The sequence below is a fragment of the Gopherus evgoodei genome, chromosome 8 (genome assembly GCF_007399415.2).
Source record: "Gopherus evgoodei ecotype Sinaloan lineage chromosome 8, rGopEvg1_v1.p, whole genome shotgun sequence".
NCBI classification, from domain to species: domain Eukaryota; kingdom Metazoa; phylum Chordata; order Testudines; family Testudinidae; genus Gopherus; species Gopherus evgoodei.
The window spans coordinates 101,871,312-101,892,225 of record NC_044329.1 but is presented as its reverse complement, the minus strand read 5'-3'; the positions used below and the strand labels follow the sequence as shown (position 1 = coordinate 101,892,225).

General features: G+C 42.9%; 3 protein-coding genes across 13 annotated transcripts in view; 2 read left to right on the top strand and 1 right to left on the bottom strand.

Annotated features, from left to right (window-relative positions):
- CPT2 (carnitine palmitoyltransferase 2) overlaps positions 1 to 2,633 on the top strand; it is a 29,541-nt gene extending 26,908 nt beyond the window's left edge. The window contains exon 7 of the mRNA XM_030571419.1: positions 1,572 to 2,633. The gene's annotated coding sequence lies outside the window, so the exon portion shown is untranslated. The remainder of the gene's footprint in view (positions 1 to 1,571) is intronic.
- Positions 2,634 to 2,747: 114 nt separating this feature from the next.
- MAGOH (mago homolog, exon junction complex subunit) lies at positions 2,748 to 9,583 on the bottom strand. The gene is made up of 5 exons (XM_030571424.1): positions 9,402 to 9,583; positions 6,515 to 6,573; positions 5,030 to 5,140; positions 4,604 to 4,686; positions 2,748 to 2,993 (listed from the first exon to the last, which is right to left on the bottom strand). Exons 1-5 carry the CDS (start codon positions 9,487 to 9,489, stop codon positions 2,894 to 2,896), a joined length of 441 nt encoding a protein of 146 aa, XP_030427284.1. The 5' UTR covers positions 9,490 to 9,583; the 3' UTR covers positions 2,748 to 2,893.
- A 2,219-nt stretch (positions 9,584 to 11,802) lies between these two features.
- LOC115656717 (nardilysin-like) overlaps positions 11,803 to 20,914 on the top strand; it is a 131,569-nt gene continuing 122,457 nt past the window's right edge. For 9 of the 11 annotated variants that reach the window (XM_030573813.1, XM_030573814.1, XM_030573812.1 and 6 more), the window contains exon 1: positions 11,803 to 12,390. In XM_030573813.1, the coding sequence (XP_030429673.1) occupies positions 12,191 to 12,390 (200 nt within the window). In that variant the 5' untranslated portion in view covers positions 11,803 to 12,190. Of the gene's footprint in view, positions 12,391 to 19,229; positions 20,604 to 20,914 lie in introns of those variants that run through there. The other 2 variants (XM_030573815.1, XM_030573818.1) reach the window with 2 other exon arrangements.

The window sequence follows — 20,914 nt, the reverse complement described above, 5'->3', positions numbered from 1 at the left end:
TTGCTTTTTCTCCCAAAGGGTGATCACTAGAACCCATTGGAACCTGAAAATTATGAACTCAATGTACCTTTTTATGTACTAGTATTCATGCAAACGACTTCCCAAATTGCTTTTTAAAGTTAGTTTCAAAATAAGGGCTAATTCTAGTTCCTGGGTATAGTGTAAATAAAAAGGTGTACATAGGAGAATTACAGGTGGGAGGAGAGATTCCTCCACCCACTGACAATCAGTTGGGGCTCTCACCATCTCTCTAGTTATTATTAGAGTCTCCTCTCTGGCCTGCTAATATTGTACAGGCTCGTGGATTTAAGGGATATGGGGAACTGAATAATGACTTCCATAGCCATATTTCCAAATCCCTTTGCTTCTAAGAGATATTGTAAGTCATTTGAGAAAAACACTGTTCTGATTTTGGTTTGAAATCTGGAGTCAGTACTAAACACTGTAATTTCTGGAGTATTTAAAGAATGCACAGAAGTAGGTTTCCAGATTGGCTCCTCTTTCTTGGTAGCATGATGTTCAAGAAAGGGTATGTCTGTAAACAGAACACACGTAACCATAAAGACATTCTTAAAGATTTGAGGGCTCTTTTGGGGTCTTGCAGAGAGCATTAGAATGCTTTTTTTTTTTTTTTTTTTTTAAATTTCAAAGTTATACCAGTTCCAGTTACTCCCTTTGATCAATTAAAGCACAACCACTGATGGATCTAGGGATCTGTTTCCTAGCAGAATCTGAAGTAGGATTCTAGCTCCACCTTCTACAAGAAATAAGGGGGAAGAAAAGCAGCTCTGTTTTCATGGCAGTTCTGCTGCACTTACATGTTAAGCTTTATTCTATGAGGGGGAAAAAGATACTTCTGGGAAATAAAGGAAAATACTGTCAGTAATAGCAAAGTGGGTTGTTATAGTGTATTTGGTTTCTATTATTTGTATTCTGTTCCCTTGGAATATTTAGGAACAACTTTGCCATTGTTTTTCTGAAATGAAAAGAGGAGTCACATACAGCACATGCTCTACAGTGGAACTGTATTTTCAGTTCAATGGAAATTATACAGCAGCTTAACTGAGGGTGTAATTAATCATTTGAGTGGAAAACTTGCTACATTTGACAATGGTCAATATTAAAATTTAACAATTTTGGTCAGTAACATTCAGATTTGCAATGGTAGGGGAAAAGTGTTTGTTTTCTGAGTATAGCAAAAAAGGAATGGATTATAATAAAAATAAATTAAATATATTCTTAAGTATCAGAGGGGTAGCTGTGTTTGTCTGGATCTGTAAAAGCAGCAAAGAGTCCTGTGGCACCTTATAGACTAACAGATGTATTGGAGCATGAGCTTTCATGGGTGAATACCCACTTCGTCGGATGCATGTAGTGGAAATTTCCAGGGGCAGGTATATATATGCAAGCCGGAAGTAGGCTAGAGATTACAAGGTTAGTTCAATCAGGGAGGATGGAGCCCTCTTCTAGCAGTTGAGGTGTGAAAACCAAGGGAGGAGAAACTGCTTCTTTAGTTGGCTAGCCATTCACAGTCTTTGTTTAATCCTGAGCTGATGGTATCAAATTTGCAGATGAACTGAAGCTCAGCAGTTTCTCTTTGAAGTCTGGTCCTGAAGTTTTTTGCTGCAGGATGGCTACCTTTAAATCTGCTATTGTGTGTCTAGGGAAACTGAAGTGAAGATATCAACATACCCTTTCAGATGTTGGAGCTGTAAGTAAGTATTGAAAGTGTATGTTCTATGTTGTATTTAATATTTCTTTAAATAGCTATTTTGAAAAAGATGAGTTAGAGTCAAAAACAGATTTTTGGAGAAACATTAAATTCTCTACTCATTGTCTTAGATAAATATGCAAAACTTATTTTAGTGTATATAAAGGTTCAAAGCATTATGTCTAAAACAAAAATAGGATGGTTCTTTTAAACACCCTTCTTTACACAGAAGGCCATCTTAATGTTTACATAGATTTCTAATACATTTTTAAAAAGGATAGCTTTTAAATACATGCAGCTGATTTACCACCTGAGAAACAGATGTAAACATGGTCACGTTTTCAACCTAAAATACTTGATGTAACTAGACAAACATTTATATTCCCCACATGTATGGTCATATTATAATTTGCCTAAAATATACTTTGTTTGCATGGGCAAAGTTACCTCAAACTGGGCTACTGTGTCACATATTCACAATTATATCCTTAGCAAATGAATTTGGCAGATTTACGGAGTACATAAGAATATTTTTAAAATATTCTTAAGATAATGATAAGAATTTGAACAATACAGAAAAGGAGATTGATCCATATTTAAGAAATCGATTATCAATCCTTCATGTAAAAAGCAAATAATCTTTTAAAGCTTCTATTCAGAGGTTTAAGAGCAGGTATCAGGAAAAAGTGTCAGTTTCGATAGCATGTCATTCACTGAGACAGCTAAAACAAAGCCAGCACAGAACCAGGGCTCGGTTCTTATCTGATCATTAACTGATGTTCAAAGCATCCATTTAAAAACTTATCTTGAGAGGTCTGACAAGAGTTTTAATTCCAGGGATCTATAGAACTTCATTTGTTCTGCCCCAGAGTGCTATATGGATAGAACAGTTCAATATCTAGTTTTAGAAAAAACAATATTTTAACTGATCTACAGAAACTCAAAGCCACTCATCTTGGATATACAGTAATGAAAGTAAATGGTGTTCAGAGATTGAGACCTCGATTACATGGACAACTTTTAAATTAAAAAAATACAGATTTCACCATTTTTATTAAAGACATTCACTTACAGTTTGTAAAAAAAATTCTAAACATACATAAAAGTTCTATCCAAGAAGAGATAAGGAATGAAAGTGTCCCACCCCTTGTGACATTACAATATAACTCAAAATTATACAATTTAAATTGGCTTAATCTTGAAATGTAATCCAATGAGACTGAAGACTAGACACTTAAGGTCCTGCACCAGATAGTAAAACACTCGCAACCCTTCCGGATCCCTAAAGGACAAAAAACAAACGTTAGTTTTCAAGTCTTTAAGAGTAGTTTGTAAAACTAAATCCATAAAAAAAAAGCCACAGTGCCGAGATTGTTCTTTTGTAGAACTGATAAATGAAATTGTTTTTAATTGTTCATTTTATTAATGTAACTTCTGTTCACCATTCACTACACTTGCCTACACTGTAACTTCTGTTCCATATTGTAATTCAAACCCCATTTTAAAACACTCACTCCATTTTGTAAAAGCTTCCTCCAACCTTCACTTTTGCAAACCCTGCTGTAATCTTATTAGTTTAGTTTAGATGTGTGAATGAGGTATGTATGAATGATGGAATCAACCTCCAGCCACAGCCTGCCCTGATGAGATAAAGTTCAAATACCAACGGCTGAAGACCTAGACAACAGCCCTAAACAAAGTAAGAAGCATCCACCCTAAAAAGAAAAGGACAACAGAACAACAGAAGGAAGATCAAAGCCAGGTCCAAGGCTGAAAATCACGCCTGCAATTGATGGGTGATCAATATAAATCCAGAGGCAGCGTGACACAGCAAGACCTATAGACTTTGAATCCAAACTAAAAGCCTATAAAAAAGAAGGGTGAGATGAGAGACTCTGGGTAACATTCTGCTGCCAACATGGAAGGACATCAGTGCCTGCCCAACAGAGATCCAGCTCAGCCTTGTGCCAGCTTTCCTGGCCAGTTAGCTGCCACAAGCTACGAACCCAAGCTGCAAAAATCAAGCCATGAACTTAAGCTATCTTCAGGACTGGTAACTATGCAGCAGCTGCACAACACCTGATGAATGTGTGTGTGTGTGTGTGTGTGTGTGTGTATAGGTATTAGGTATTATAATGTGAGTGTGTGTATGTGTGTGTATAGGTAATAGGTATAATGTGTGTGTATAAGAATTAAGATATTAGTTATTAGTCATAAATTGTTATAATAATAAATGTGGCATCTTTGCCTTGTCCCCTTTAATAAGATCCTGCTGATTTTTATTGGTCTAATATAATTGGTACAAAACTTTTTCATCAGTGACTGACTTAAAACACCATGGTTCAGTCTGGTACAGCTTTTTACTGTGATAAATTGATAGTTCTATGCTTAGACTGAAGGTCGTATACTGTAAGTCTGGCCCACATTCACTATTTACTTTTAAACGTACAGCCTTTTTGTTCCATACGTTAGTTTAATATCGTCACTAAGACTTTTAGAAACGTGTTACAGAATCTTTTTAGTTTAGCTTAGGGGTGAACTACTGTTTGTGTTGAAGTAAATGGGAGTTCAGGGCAAGGATTTCACTGTAAGAGTTACATTTTGGGGGTTTTATGCACAGACAATATTTTATAATTCACTGAGGTAGTGTGCAAAATACTTTGCAGGTCATTTTGCTACTCTACAAAAGAATGAAATTCTGCAGTGTAATAATTAACAGAAGATCCTCCAAAAGAGACAGTATGAGACAACAGAAGTTTTTGAATTATAATGATCATCGTGTATTAATGAGTGCTCCCAATGTAGATTTATAAATTGGTTGCAGTTACAATAGACATTCCTTATTAAATGACACCATTTTGGCAAAACAGGAATTATTCTCAGACTACATACTTGGATTGATTTACATCAATAAGTGATCCGATTTTTGATGTAGTAAAAGAGATGTGTTCATCACCAATTACAATTTCAAGCTCCTAGAAAATAAATAAATAAACTCGGTCAAATAGCAGAACAGCTTGAAAATTATGCTGATTCACTCATAGGAACAGTTTAAATGTAAAACCATTTTATTTCACTGCTTAAAAACAGCAAATCTCATTATACGCGACTTAAATACCCAGGCACTCACCCTTTCAGAGGAAACTGCTCTGCTACTCAAAATTTTAAATTTCACATATTTACCAATCTGTTAAAAAGAAGATTCTAGTGGATCTTTTCAGTTTCCAAAAAAAATGTTAAATACCTAGTTATGCTTATGACAAGCAACCAAATCCAAATTAATACAATGTCGTTAATGCAAGTGGAAAAGCTACTAACCTGCCGACCAACTCTGTCAGGTGGAGGCCATAAGGCATCGTCTTCTTTTGTGATTTCACTGTCATCAATTATTCTCTTCAGTTCCTCCATCACACTCTTGTGTACATAGGCCTAGAAGCAACATTTAAACTTATCTTAATATATACCGAAGAGCTGATGCGTAAGCACAGAAAACTACTTAATGTTTGAAAGTTGACATGTTGACATTTTTAAAGTATTTCAGGCCCCTGAATCTCTGAACAAGAGCACATACTTTCAAAATTCAGAAAGCTCTTATGAGGATTTTCAATAATCATATGCATACAACTTATAAGATGATGAACTATCAGCTTCTAGAAGAAGTTAGAGAAACTGTCAAAACAATTCTTCATATTACAAATATATATGACCAGAAGTCTCAGTTCTAAAAAACCTTATTCAGTTGAGTAGCCCTTGCTGGGGCTTGAAATCAGTGGGCATAAATGCATAATGAGTATTCAGGCATGTAAGGGTTTGCAGAAGCAGGCTATTATTGTACTCCAAAAATGGGTTGTAGAAAAGCTGTCATGTCTAATCTATTTACAAAAGTTAATGTTCCTTACTGTATCTAGGATGGACCGAGCATGAATGAAATGCTCTTTTATTAGCCTTCTTGTAAGTTACAGAAAGCATTAACAAAACAGAGTTTGTTCAGAGGTTATGGATGTTACCACTCTAAAAGTGTTGAATGCACAGAGATAAATAGCTGACACCAAGCATTTAGTTCATCCTGGTCAACTCATCTAATCATGAAGAAGTAAAAGGCCCAGTCACCCTTTCTGGAAGAGACTCAAATTAGGAAGATCAAGTCTCAGGGGAGAAAAGAAAAGTGCATGTACGGGAGTAGTGACTCTGTGGCATGTTCTCTGCTCCCCATCCCCTGTTGACTAGGGTGTATACCTAAGCCAGAAACAATGAAGAATAACCTTTAAAAAAAATTAGATGTGAAAACTTTTTTACACTCAAAAAATATTCCAATACAATTTATGCCAGATAAAACTAATTCCTAAAGTAAATTAGAACACAGGGAGAAAGTTGGCATCAGAAAAGGAAACAACAAAGGATCATTAAAGCACTGGACTAGGATTCAGGTAACAAGGATTCAATGCATGGCTTTGGCACAACCTGTGTGACCTGTCAATTGGAAACTTCCCTGTGACTGCAATGGGCTTTGGATGAGGCCCTTAATTTTTCTGCATCAGTTCTCCATATGTAAAGTGGCGATAATCTGTCACAGAAATGGTAAGAGGATGAATTAATTAAATCAATTCCTGTTTGTGAGGTGATTAGATATTATGGTGATGGAGCCATAGAGGTAACTATAGCTAAAAAGCAGTTTAAAAGGAATATTCACTTTGATTAAGTTTTAAAAGCCAATTATATAAATTCATTAAAACCATTTATTTGGTTTAGCTTTATTTGCAGAGCATTCAAAGACATGTTTACTAAAATACACAAATACCATACCTCTTTTCTGATCATTACATCATTTTTGTAATTGCTGTTGTTGGCATATCTCAGTTTTCCTGTTAAAATAAAGATGAGTATTAGATTCAAACTACAACAGACAAAGTACTGCGATGGTCAATATGTAATGATTGTAAAATATAATAAAATAATGAAACACATGTATGTTTGTATGGGAAGCCACATAAAAAGGGAAGAGAGCCACTGTTAGTGTGTGTTAAGTAGGTTGACTCAGCCTTTTATCTTTCCAATGCTTAAATTGGACAATACCTCTACAAACGGAGGTTCTGTTATATAATGGTAAATGTTGTATTTTGGGTACTTGTATGGTAGTGATTTTGTAAGATTGCTAATACTTCCTAATTAAACAGCTATAAAAATAAATCAATTAAATTGTTACATAAAGGTTTCCTCCAATGCCCTTGTCTAAAATTTCTATTCTATCCGTTGTGGGGACAAGTTGCTGGTCTGGCTGTCATTCCCCCATCTTAGAGAGTGCTGTATTTTGATTCGGAATCATCTGAAAATCATTTTGGATACTGGATATGAAAACTGCTATACAGATGTAGGCCGGGATAACCAATTATTTTTTGTCAAGGTCCAGATTTCTTGTTCAATAGTCAAGATCCAGACTCCAGAAAAAATAACGATAGTAAGTAAATAAAAAGATTTCTGAGTCCGTTCAAAAGCATCTAGCAGTCCAGATTTGGTCCGCAGTCTGCCTATTGAATACCTCAATGTAGGCCACTTTTTTCCCTGAAGTTTTTCAACAAAGGGACTCAGTTTATTCTAGGGTTCATGCAGGTGGACCCATTCACAAGACAGCTATTAGCTGAATACTCATCTATAAGAGTATTGCAGCTGCACAAGACTCCCACAGCCTCTTCTCTGCTGAGAGGAAGAGCTGTAACTAATAAAGTGGGCAGTCCTGGCCAGGGAAGGGATGTAGCCATGTTATCCAGGAAGATGCAGATTCAGGATATCTCCAGGCAGCCTATGCTGGTAGGCTTCCATAAGAACCCCATCTATACTTCAATGCTGCCCTTACCTTGCTAGGTGCAGCTCCCACAGCTGATTCAAATTGTGTGCAATTTAGAACCTCTGGTGGTAGCAGAGCCCAGTAAGAGAAATCAAATACATCTGTGTATTAAATATTTACTAAGAAACTAAATCTATTCCTAAGTCATTATTTTAGCAGACTGTTACTGATGTATAAAGCATTGGAAGGCAGGAGTTGTAAATGTTTAAACAGCTGCAATGGACTTTATTTGTATTTTCCTTTATTTCAAAACTATGCAACTGGTTAGAGGGCTTGCACTAGTTATACTGGGAAATACGCCAATTAACTGCACTAGCAACATTTAATTATAACTTCTGAATTAACTAGTAACATTTTTTGTAGTAGATTAATATAATTGTGATCAACACTTTGACAATATTTAGTCACAGAAATCAGATTTTAACTATTATTTTAATGGACACCACCAAGTGAAGATAAATATCATTTTTGAATTTTTAGATTTTCTCTTATTTTTATTTTGTATTACAATAGTACCCCATCACGACTGGTACCCGAATGTACTAGGTGTAGTTTAGAACCTCCTGGACATAGTACGTATACAGTAACAATCAGTCATGAGTGCTGGAATACGGGGAGGCCAGGGCCCTCCCGCTTTTTATAAGTAGACGGGCCTGGCCCATCCATTTTTCGCCATGGGTAACCCTTCTCTTCCCCATAGGACCCCATCCCTGCCCCCGTAGTCAAGTCAGCAGCTGCAGTCTGGCTGGGGAGCCCAGGCAGCAGGGACACCGCAAACCCTCCAACTGCCCAGGATGGGGTGGGATGGGTAAGAGCTACCCCCAGCCTGTGTCCCTGCCCCTTGTCCCCTCCCACCCCGGTGTAGGGCAGGTGGAGGGCCCACGGCTCCTCACAGGTGCCTGGCCACGCAGCTCTTACCATGGCCGGGCTGTGGCTCCGAGGCCCCATCCCCCAGGTGGAGCTGGATTAAGGATAGAGCTGCAGAGGCAGCTGTGGGGAGCTGCGTACCCTCCACCTGCCCTGATCAGGGGGACCGCAAGACAGGGACCCAGGCCGGGGGCTGTTCTCGGCCTCCCAACTCCAGGCAGATGGAGGGTCCATGGCTCTCAGCCCACTCCAGTTTCCACTTGGCCAGGGGCGGGGTCTCAGGAAGAAGGGGCAGGGCCACAGAAGGGGCAGGACCCCTGGCACCTTGACTTTTGGGAAGGCTCCACCAGAGCTACAATCAGTACTTGCAGATTAAAAAACCCCAAACAGTCAAAGGATGGAGAAAAGACAGTATTCTCTCTATTTTACTGATGAGGACTGAAAGCACAGGAAGATTAAGTGACTTGCTCAAGGTCACACAGGAGGATTCTGTGGCAGTGCCAGGAATTGAATCCAGATCTCCTATATCTCAGTCCAGTGGGCTTCAGCCTGTTTACAGCCCGTATCTGACAACATATCCTGTACAGCCCTGCTCAGTTTCCCCTGGATAATCAGTTTCCCCCATTTGTGTGGCAGCAGAAGAGAAAAACCTCTACAAATAAGAGATAGTAGCAGTGACAGCACAACAATTGCCAGGGAGGCTTGGGGCAGCTTCGTGCCTGAGACGACGTTTTAATTAATGTTTAACACTGTCTGAGCTTCAAGCTGGTGCCCGTGCATCAGCCACAACTCGGGGCTTGGCGGCCACTGCCCGGGCAGACCCCGCCTTTCGCGCACATCTCGCCCGTCTCCTGCCCATCCCCCGGGGTAGCCCCTGCGCGCCGGCCCCCCGGAGCCCTGCAGCCATGTGTCACCCCCACCCCCTTCGCCATGAAGCCGATGAGCTTCGCCCCCCTCCCCAGCTCAGACCCCGGCCCTCACCGTCCGGCCGGAACTCGAACTCCAGGAACTCGTGGCCGAATTTCCCCTTGTGCCCCACATAATAGCGCAGATAGAAATCGCTCCCCATGGCCGCCGAGAGACCAGCGTGCACCGCGCCTCCGGCCCCGGAGACCAGACTGCCCCACCACGGCGCTGCGCTGGGAGCGGAGAGACAGCTTCCGGGCGGGCGCAGGGTGATTACGCAATGCCGGAAACTTTGCGGCTAGTTGAGCATGCTCAGTAGCAGCTACTGAAGCCGCTGCCCTCACTCTGCTGTTGCTTGGACTCAGGTTCTGCTCGTGCTTCTTAGCGGGGTTCAAAGGGGGCAGAACAGGGGGCGGAAAGGTACTGGCTGGAGGGGTCAAGAAACTGGCGCCAGGAGATCGGCTGCAGGGCAAAATCAGGGATGGGGCGGGCTTAGAAGCCGGGGTTAAGCCCAGAGGGTGGCGCTGCCAGGGTATGACATTGGGCAAAACCCTGGTTCAGGGAGAGGCGAGGGGGTAATAGTTACGCCCGATGAGATAAGTCACCGCCTGTGTTTGCAAAAACAGGGGGGCAGAGGGGCTTTTTTATTTCCCGTCTCACAGGATAGTACATCTCAGCATGGGCTTCACAAGGCTGGGTTCTTAAAGGCACAAGCATCCCAATGCCTAGATCAGGGGTCGGCAACCTTTCAGAAGTGCTGTTCCGAGTCTTCATTTATTCACTCTAATTTAAGGTTTCACATACCAGTAATACATCTGAATGTTTTTAGAAGGTCTCTTTCTATAAGTCTATAATATATAACTAAATTATTGTTGTATGTAAAGAAAACAAGGTTTTTAAAATGTTAAAGAAGCTTCATTTAAAATTAAATTAAAATGCAGAGCCCCCAGGACCGGTGGCCAGGACCTGGCAGTGTGAGTGCCACTGAAAATCAGCTTGTGTGCTGCCTTCAGCACACGTGCCATAGGTTGCCTACCCCTGGGTTAGGTCCTATGATGGTGTCCCTTGAATAGATATGCAGACAGAGATGGCAATGGGGTTTGTTGCAGGTATCGGTTCCGGGATTAGTGTTTTTATTGTGCAACAAACCAGATTTGTGGGGCTAAATCCAGAGCTGAGGGGGAATTTTTCCTGAGTAAAAACAGCACAAGTGTCTCAAGATTATATCCACATGTGTTAGGAGTAAAACATCTATTCCTAGAGGAACTAGCTCCTACCTGAAGAATTGCTTGCTATAATACTGTATATTATCTAGGAGTTGGTACATTGTATTACTAATGAAGATCAAGTGTTTGACAAAAGTTCCATTAGTTAGAGTGCAAACAAAAATAAAAGCCACTTCTTTCATTTTGAGCCGAGTTACAGAACTTGTTAAATCCATGACCAGAGCCAGCAGCCTTGTTGTATGTTTGAATGCTCGCTTGCATAATAAAGACTTTTGCACTTGGACACCACTTTACCAATGCATTCCCTTCAATGAGGCTGTAGTTAATTGGATAATGAAATGCTACTAGCTAGCATTAGGCTGTAAAATAGCATTGGCTGTTAGGTTGCAATGGGAGAATGTTTCTATTTGAACTTTCCCTAGCTATCTCAGATACTAGGCTCTTGAGAGCCTATCATATGCAGGCATTTGTTAAAATCAGGCACCCTGGAATATCAGGGCCACTAAATTCCTATTTCTTTACAGCACTCTGTAATGAAAAATTTGCCTGCTGACAAGCTCCCATTCTATTCTTGAAAGTGACGCTTTTCCAAGTGGCAGGAAAGATTACTTCTGCTTGGGAAGGAGTTCTGCAAAGTGCTTTCATTTCAGATATATAAAGGCAAAACTCAGAGGTTGCATGCTAGTCTTCTGGCTCCGAAAATTGCTTGCACTTTACCAAACTCCCGAGTTTAAGCTGCATCCTGAATCTTCCTCTGCAAACCCATAATGCTTATAGTCTCTGGCATTATACTGCTGCTGCAGACCGGGTAGACATCCTGTCTCCTGGTGAGCATTACACAGCCCAACAATGGCTAACCCCCCGTTGGGTACAGATCTCTGTACTAAGGGAGTGAGCCCCCTAACCTGTGGGCAAGTGGTACCCACGCCACACGCAGGCCCGCCTGAGACCTCTAGCTCTGGAACTCTGGTCAGTTAAGTTTCACTGAATTGACACCTCCCTGCCCCATTCCCTGGACTCCTCACGTGGAATGCTCCACCTCTCCCAGCAACTAGGGACTTGGCATCTTCCACGCATGCTCACTCGTTCAGCGTACAGTCAACGACAGCTCATTGAGCCAGTGGGAGGGAACATTTGGCGAAAGCCCCGCCTCCTCCAATACCGTATGTGGAAGAGTCCAACGCGGGATGTGAGGGGGGGAGTGTGTGCCAGTCCGAACCCTGAAATACGGGCGGGGGAGGCTGAGACCTTAATCCTCGTCTCTATTCTGGCTCCTTCTTCGCTGCTATTTAAGCTCCGTGGGCTGCCGTGAGGCGCCGTGCGTTCCTCCCCCCCACGATCACCATGGTTTGCTCTCCCCTCTCTCGCGCTGTTAAAACTGGTTTGATTTAACCGTCATAGGGGTGATAATAACGTCATCATGCAGCTGTGTGTTGATTGGTTGGGGAGGTAGCCGGGCTGGTTGTGACCGTTAGCCCAACCGTCGGGGTGGGGGTGGGGGTGAGGTGCCGTTACCGGCTGCGCTGGGGCTGTCGGGGCCTCGCGGTTCGCGTTGGCGGGCAGCGGGGGGGCCCCTCCCTAGCGCTGTGCGCAGCCAGCCAGCCGTTGCGAGCCGGTAACGACGCCTGAGCCAACGCTATGTCCGGCAGGAGTAAGCCCTGGTCTAGCTGCAGCTGCCCGGAGCTGGCCGCGGGGCAGCGAGGCGGAGCGGGCGGCCCAGGTGCTGCAGCCCGGCTGCCCCAGGAGGAGTCTGAGGCGCAAGGACGGGGCCGCAGGGCTAACCTCGGCCCTGGGGACCCCGCCATTGTCAAGTCCCCCAGTGACCCCAAGCAGTACAGGTGAGGGGGGGCGGCACTAAACGGGACCGCAGGGGAGGGGGCCGGGTGGGGAAGAAGGTGGAAGGGATAGTTTCCCCTCGCCTCTCCCCCAGCATCACGGGGGTGGTGCAGAGGGCTGAGGCGCTTCCCTGCCCTTATAGTAACCCTGGAAGAAGAAACGAAAACAAACTGGATTTCCCCCCCCCCAATATATTTCCAGTTGCTTCCATATCAGCCGCAAACATGAACTCAGGGGTTGAATGAATACTTGTAAAACGTACCATGGTTACAATGATTGTGCTTTATTTCTCTGTGACAGGGAAGGTCCTGCCCTCCATTAGTGTAACTGTTTTTATTGGGAGTTGAGGAAGCAGAGCAGTGTTACCTGGCAAGGGTCGAAATAAGGAATGTAACCTTTTCAACCGCCACCCACCCCCTCTTTTCAGTGCTTTGTTTCATGGAGCACCAACCACATACACTGTTAACATTTTAACTCTGTTGGATGATACTTGTACAGTCTGTAGAGAAATGCTTGTCTCCTTCAGTGAGGGTTACTGAGGTTTCACATTGGGCAAGTTGTTTCTAACTTGAAATTTTGAGCCTGGATAATAATATGCCTATCTCCTAGAACTGGAAGGAACCTTGAAAGGTCATCGAGTCCAGCCTCCTGCCTTTGCTAGCAGGACCAAGTACTGATTTTTGCCTCAGATCCCTAAGGGGCCCCCTCAAGGATTGAACTCACAACCCTGGGTTTAAGCAGGCCAATGCTCAAACCACTGAGCTATCACTCCCCCCACAATAATTAACATAAAATATTTTTTGAAGGCCCTTGCTGGCAGCTGCAGAGTACTGCACTTGACTGTGGACAGAAAAAAAATCACCAAATTCTTGTGCCTTTACACTATATAACCAAAGCTAACTTATGGCAAATAGGCCCTGATCTACACTACAACTTTAGGTTGGTGTGCGTTGCCTTTTGTCGACCTGTTTGTGTATGTGTCTATGCTCAGATTTGTCTCTGGCAGACATAAGCACCTAATTACTGCAATGCAGTAAAGCTACCTGCCTGAACAGTGGAGAAATGGGTGATCTACTGAGCGTGCATGCTGATGCTGCATGATGTGTATTGACCCTAACAGTGCTCCAGGAGCTGTCCCATAATGTCCTGTTTGCTGCAACAGTCACAGCTCTTGTAACAGCTGTAAATTCCACTGCCCAGGGGTCACAGTGACTGAAAGCCCCACCTCCTTAGAAGTCACCTATGTATTTTTGAAATGCCTGTTCCTGATTGTCTACCTTGGTGAACATGTCTAGGAACTCTGCCTTGTTGTTATGTGTAATTAGCCAGCTGACCAGACTGGCTCAATACACCAGACATGCTCTTGCCTGGAGTATACAAGAGATATTGGGTCTCATGGGACTATAGGGAGAAGAGGCCGTGCAAGCAAATCTATGGACTACCGGTAGAAATGTGGACATCTATGAGCAAATTTCATGGGGAATGCAGGCAAAGGGGCGCAACAGGAATCAGAAATAGTGCTGAAGGAAAGTGAAGGAAGTGCAGCTGGCATGCTACGAGACAAGGGAGGCCAATATTCAATCTAGTGATGAGCTGCTGATCCGTTTTTAAAATAAACTGTGTACCATATTTGAAAGAGGCCCCACCAGCACTCTTCAAACCACTGTGGATACCTTGCAGGAGCCTGAGATGTAGACCCGTGCCATGAACAGGGAAGAGGAGAGGGAAGATGTGCGGTGGGAGAGGGAGTCCAACCATACAACAGATCAAGACTTGTCTGAGACTCCACCATGGTCTAATCAGCCCTGGCAGCCAAATATGGATGTGCCCAATGAAGAGGAAGGGACCTTGGGTAAGCGTGTGCATGCATTTTTCCTTAGTGTTTAAATGTAAAGATGTCTCCTGGCCCATCATCAAGTTAACAAGACTTCAGTAGAAACTTCTAGTTGTTTTACTCATACAGGAAGAGAGAGAGATACAACAAATAGAGGTGGTATCTGCATTTTGTTCCCCCACTGAATTGGACATGGAGAGGGCCATGCGAAGCAGTTTGTTTATGTACAGAAGAATGTCCCTTGTATCCTCCTGAGAGATCTCAATGAAACTTTCATGGTGTTACTCCGCAATCTTCTCCTGAAGGCTTCTAGGGATGGCTGGCTTATTTCTTCTTCCGCAGAAGATACTTTCCCACACCTCACCATGGTGAGTTCAGCTGGCAGCATTGCACTAAGCAGGCCAATGGCATGTTGGCCTGGGTGGCTTCAGGATGCCAGTAGCAGCTGTGCTGTCTGTGGCTTTGCTACCCTCCAGGGTGAGATATCAGCTAAAACCACCACTGCCTATAGAAAATAGTGCTGATATTCAGTGCCATTGCTCTATATTCGTAGAATGGAATAGGGACCAAAATTTGATTGTTTCATGCAACCAGAATTCCTCCCCTGCCCCAGTGGGCCCATACTCACCATGGCTGGGGCTGAAGAGTGGTGCTGTGCAGAGGCACTTCAAAGCTGAAATGTCAATAAGCAAGTCTTATTAAAAGTTTTTGTGGGAATAAGGGAAGGGAGTTTGAAACTTATACTCTCTCTGTTGTGACTATAAATCTAATGAGACATCTGTCTGTTTTTATCAGCAGCTGCCATTGTGGCTTTGAGGGGTGCCCCTTGCACACCTGCAGAACAACTGATCCTGAAAAGGAGAAAGAAGAGGATTAGTTCAGCAAGATCTTGCAAGCCGTTGCTGCTTCTGATTGTGAAGAAAGGTCCTGGAGACCAGCGTGACATGTTATGGAGAATGAAAAAGGAGACAGGGAAGGCTAGGATTCCCAGCAGGAAGGGGAATGGGAGATGCACCAAGACATAATGGAGCTTCTCGGGCAGTAAACTCAAATGCTGCAGATGCTAGTTGACCTACAGGCCCCAAAATCTGACTTCCCGCACTTTACAGTCCTTAGAGAGCTCTGTAGAAGCAGCCCTGACTCTCCAAAGCATATCATGTGGCATCACAGGCCACATCCTAATCCCTATGATTCCTCATTGTGTTACTGCAAAGAAAACCACTGCTTAACACACACCATATAGATCAGTATATGTGTAGCACAAGGGATGACATTTGTATACTGAAATGGACAGAAATTTTTGCTGCATTTCCAATTCTGAAAGTTCAGTTCAAAGTTTGTATTACAGTACCTGCTGTTTTTTGCACATTGCTTTTCTGTGCTGTTTTTGCCAAATTTCTTATTTTTTAAATAATTATTCTTATTAGTTCACAACACATTTCAGAATGCAAAGCAGTGCTCAAAGCATGGAGTCCTTATAAATGTACAGCACCACAAAACTCAGAGGTTCTGGAAAACAGCCCCCCATTCATATTTATAAGTGTACAGCAAGCACCAGATAATTCATAGCTTTGGTAAAACATAATGTGTGTAAATATGCAGAAAGCACTAAATTTCCCGACAGCACTCAAAGCTTCGCGTCCACAGAACATTCCAGTACAAACCACTGCTATCGCTGACGGTTAAAATGCTCTTTTAAAGCCTCACTTAACTGCATAAGTTTTAGAGTAGCAGCCGTCTTAGTCTGTATCCGCAAAAAGAACAGGAGTACTTGTGGCACCTTAGAGACTAACAAATTTATTTCAACATGAGCTTTCGTGAGCTACATCTCACTTCTATGCATCCGAAGAAGTGAGCTGTAGCTCACGAAAGCTCATGCTGAAATAAATTTGTTAGTTTCTAAAGTGCCACAAGTACTCCTTTTAACTGCATAGCTCCATATTGAACTCTTGTAATGGTTGTTGTATGGCTGTTCAAAGTCTGCTCTATCTCCTCCTTCTTTCCTAGTCACAGCTTTTCCCCCATTGCCTCACAAATATTTAGGTCACACGAGGGAGCTATAACCATTGAAATATTTTTCTCATTTAGATCCATTCTAGTGAGTAAACACCACCAGTGTCCCTTCACTCTACCAACAGCACATTCAACTGTCATTCTGCACTTTCTGGTAGTTGAGTCTGTCCTTGGTGCAGTTGAGGTGGCCAGTAAATGGTTTTGTGAGCCCTGAGAGCAAGGGGTAAGCTGGATACACCAGAATCACTACTGGCATTTCAATAGCACCAGTGGTAATCCACTGGTTGGGAAAGAATGTCCCTGCTTGAAGCTTTCTGAACAGTCTTGTGTTCTTAAAGATGTGGGTGTCATGGTTTCAGTAACTAGAGCTCAGTTATGTATGGATAATCTTTACTTTTTCTGTCTTCAACTCAAGATGGAAAAAGTTAAGAACACTTTGCCAAATGGCCTTACTATTCAGCATTTCTTAGCACTATTTGAGATTCCCAACCTCAGCTTTGCTAGCTAAAACCCAATTGCTTCCAGCTCTTCCTGAGTTAATCTCTGATCTTAATAATGGAAACTTTTTCCTGCTGTATTTAGTAAACATCATCAGTGTTGACCTGAAGATGGGAGTAAATAGAACAGTATTATTATATTCCCTTTTACTTATTTGGAGAAGTGTGTAATGAAATACAAAGATCTAGAAAGGATAAAAACATGGATAGAAATAGCCAAAAAGGCTTATAACTTCTGTCAATATATTCTCTTCTGAAATGATATGGAAGCTACGTTGCTACACTTCATAATTGTGTGCTCATGATGCTCATAACACTTGCAGCTCTATATAATTAAATCTCATGCTTCAGGGCTTCAGCTGGTTGCCTGCAGTGGTCAGGCAGGAATTATTTCCCCTGATGTACAGCTGGCTAGATTGGCTACAGCTAGAACTGGGACATCATTCAAGGTGGACCAGTGCTCTAAGGTGGCACAAAAGATTCTCTTTGTAGATGCCTGGCTGTGTGTTGGTCACATGCTTAGTGTCAGACTTACTCCCCTGTTTGAAGTTGGGAAGGAATTTTCCCATGGGTCAGATTGGCAGGGACTTTCTTTTATCCTACTTTCCCCAGAAGCAAGTGATGTGGTTTGCCTGCTGGGATCATCTGAGTATACCTTACCTAATCAATTCCCTGCTATTGCAATATATATTTTTAAAAGTAATTGGGATGATTTGGTAATTATAGGGCTGTCAGCTTGACATTGGTCCTGGGCAGGATAATGGAGTGACTGATATGGGATGCAATTAATAAAGTACTAAAGGAGGTTAATTTAATTAAATCAATACAGGTATATGGAAAATAGATCCTGTCAAACTAACTTTTTTTGATGAGATTAAAAGTTTGGTAGATAAAGGTAATAGTGTTGAAATAATATATTGAGACTTCTGTAAGTGTTTTGACTTAGTATCACATGACATTTGGATTAAAAAACTAAAATGATATAAAATGAACATGGCACACATTAAATGGGTTTAAAACTGGCTAACTGATAGGTCTTGACATTTAATTGCAAATGGTTAATTGACATCAAGTGGATGTTTTCTGGTGGTGTCCCACAAGGATAAGTTCTTTCCCCTATGCTCGTCATCATATTTATCAACGACCTGGAAGAAAATATGAAATCATCACTGATAAAATTTGCAGACACAGAAATTGTGTAAGTGGCATAGTGAATAGGACAGGGCACTGATTGGTAAACTGATGCAAGCAAACAGTATGTGTTTTAGTATGGCTAAATGTAAATGTATGCATTAGGAACAAAGAATGTAGGGTGTACTCGGGATGGGGTACTCTGTCCTGGAAAACAGTGACTAAAAAAACATTTTATGGTCATGATGGATAATCAGCAGAACATAAGCTACCAACACGATGCTGTGGCCAAAAGAGCTATTGTGATCCTGCAGTGCACAAACAGGGAAATCTTGAATAGGAGTCGAGAGGTTATTTTAATCTCTGTATTTGGCACTGGCATGACTGCTGCTGGAACACTGTCCAGATCTGGTGCCCACAATTCGAAAAGGATATTGATAAATTGGAGAAGGTTCAGAAAAAAGTCATGAGAATGACTAAAGGATTAGAAAATATGCCTGGCAGTGATAGACTCAAAGAGCTCACTCTATTTAGGTTAACAAAGAGAAAGTTACGGGTGACTTGATTACTATCTATATATCTACGTGGGGGACAAATATTTAATAGTGGGCTCTTCAATCTAGCAGAGACAGGTGTAACACGATCAAATGGAAGTTAGACGAATTTATACTGGAAATAATACATTTTTGACAATGTGTAGTTAACCATTAGAGAACAATTTACCAAGCATCTTGGTGAAGTGTCCTTCACTGACAGTTTTTAAATCAAGATTGTATATTTTCTAAAAGGTATGCTCTAAGAATTATTTTGGGGAAATCTGATTGCCTGTGTTATGTAGAAGGTCAGACTAGATTATCACAATTGTCCCTTCTGGCCTTGGAATTTATGAATCTTAGGAACTGGTGGCACCTTGGTCTTTCCTGTTTTCTGCTTGTGACACAAAGTTTACTGTCCTTAGGACTGAAATGCTTTAGTCTAACTAAAGTTGTTGGGCTTACTATATTGGTATCTGGATGAAATTTAATGGCTTTTGATGTACAGGGGGTCACGCTAGATGATATAATGGCCTCTTCTGGCCTTAAACTTAGATGATATAATGGCCTCTTCTGGCCTTAAACTCTATGATACTATAATGGTCACTAGCAGAAGCAGTATCCATTTGGGTACAAGACTTGTTGTAGGATGTGAAGACAATTGACTGTTCACACTACAATAATGGCAGCAAAGAGTCCTGTGGCACCTTATAGACTAACAGACGTTTTGGAGCATGAGCTTTCGTGGGATGCAATTAATAATACATCTGACGAAGTGGGTATTCACCCACGAAAGCTCATGCTCCAAAACGTCTGTTAGTCTATAAGTTGCCACAGGACTCTTTGCTGCTTTTGCAGATCCAGACTAACACGGCTACCCCTCTGATACACTACAATAATGTAAATTTAATAAGTTATAGGGTCTACAATTGTATACTAAAATAGGGGTTCTCAACCTTTTTCTCTCAGAAGCCCCCCTCAAAATGTTATAAAAACTCTAGGGCCTACCAGGTGTGGGAAGACTTGGGGCGCCATGCCAGAAGGGGTCGGGGGCCTTGGGCATAGGTGTAGTTTGACTTTTATTTGGAGTGGGGGGCAAAGGCCGGCAGCTCTGCACAACGTGGTCCAGGGAGGGAGTGCCACCTCCACTCCTTGACTCACCTCAGCAGGCCACCCAGGGGAGATGCAACCAAAAAATATAACTCAAAGGGGGTACTCAGTTCAGAAAGTTTGAAAACCACTCAGAGTGCAGGGAGAGGGGTAGGTACGGGCTGTGTGTAGGCAGGAAGTAGCTCAAGATGCAGGTAGTGGGATAGCTTGGGGTGAAGGAAGGGGGTAGCTAGGGGCTATGTGCCGAAAGGGCTCCCTCTGCGGTGGCTGCTACCCGAGGGCTCTGCCATCCTGGAGCTGGGTCCCCCTGCCTGGGCAGCTTTTAGTGGCTGCATGAGCAGTCAAAGGGGGCTGGGAGCTGAGGAGCCGCTGCAACCCTGGGCACCAGCAGCAAATGGGGGAAAGCCGCAGCTGCCCACTCCAGATGACACAACCAGCCAAAGGAACAGCTGCCGCACTGCCTGGCTCTGGCTTCCCACCTACAACCTGGCCAGAGTGTGGGGCCTGAGTGGAACTGGGGAAGATGGGGGCGGGGCCTGGAACTTCCCCCGGGGCTACCCTACTCTGGGTAAGGCCCTCCCAAACTGCAGTGCAACACCCATGTGCCTCACAAGTCTGCCCATGGGCTCAGGGTTTCTGCCTGCGGGGAGCATCAGGGCTCACGGCTTCAGCCCTGCCCTGCTCCTGGCTTCAGCCCAGGGGGCACCCTGAGTGGGGGCGCTGGGGGTCCCCCGCTACTCCCAGTTCCAGAGGGGGAGGGGCACCAGTGCTCCCAGCTTGACCCCACACAACTCCTGACTTCAGGGCATAGGGGCTCCCTGCTTCTGCCCTTCACTGCTGCCGGCTTAAGCTCTGCACCGTGCCACTGCTGGCTTTGTGGGAGCCGCTAGGGTTCAGGACACACCAAGTTTCAACTGTGGGGTCCTGTGGCCCCCTTGAAAGATCTCTGACCTGGATGTAACATGCAACTATAGTTGCCTAAATCTGGAGACGGCCTGAACCAATAGCTTTGAGAAGTGCAAATTTCCATATGCATCTCAATGAGAATCTGCCACTCCAAATGAGCGTGGATGAAGCCACAGGACCCTCATTTTGTGGTGTGTATTGTGCTCTAGATTGTCTTAATCCAGCTCTGAGTAAACACAACTAGGGTTAACATACAGTACTCTTCCTGGCTTTATAAACCCACATCCACACAAAGTGTAAATTGAAGAATGAACCATGTTATTACCATCTAGCTTAAAAATGCAGGAGTTAAGGCTTGTTTTATTAAAATCAGGCTTATGCAAGCTTGGAAATGCTCTTACAGTCAGCCTGATTTTTTTTTCAACTTTGATGTTTTGTGACCAGGTTACAAAGTAACTGAGTATTTTTAAATGTAAAATTTTGACAAAAGTCTGCATTTTTC

Excerpts from the sequence above, each read along its gene's own strand:
- MAGOH (XM_030571424.1), bottom strand. The coding sequence starts at position 9,489 with ATGGGGAGCGATTTCTATCTGCGCTATTATGTGGGGCACAAGGGGAAA. Across the intron at positions 6,574-9,401 it reads GTTCGAGTTCCGGCCGGACG|GAAAACTGAGATATGCCAAC; the intron begins GTGAGGGCCGGG and ends TTATTTTAACAG. Across the intron at positions 4,687-5,029 it reads CTGACAGAGTTGGTCGGCAG|GAGCTTGAAATTGTAATTGG; the intron begins GTTAGTAGCTTT and ends TTTATTTTCTAG.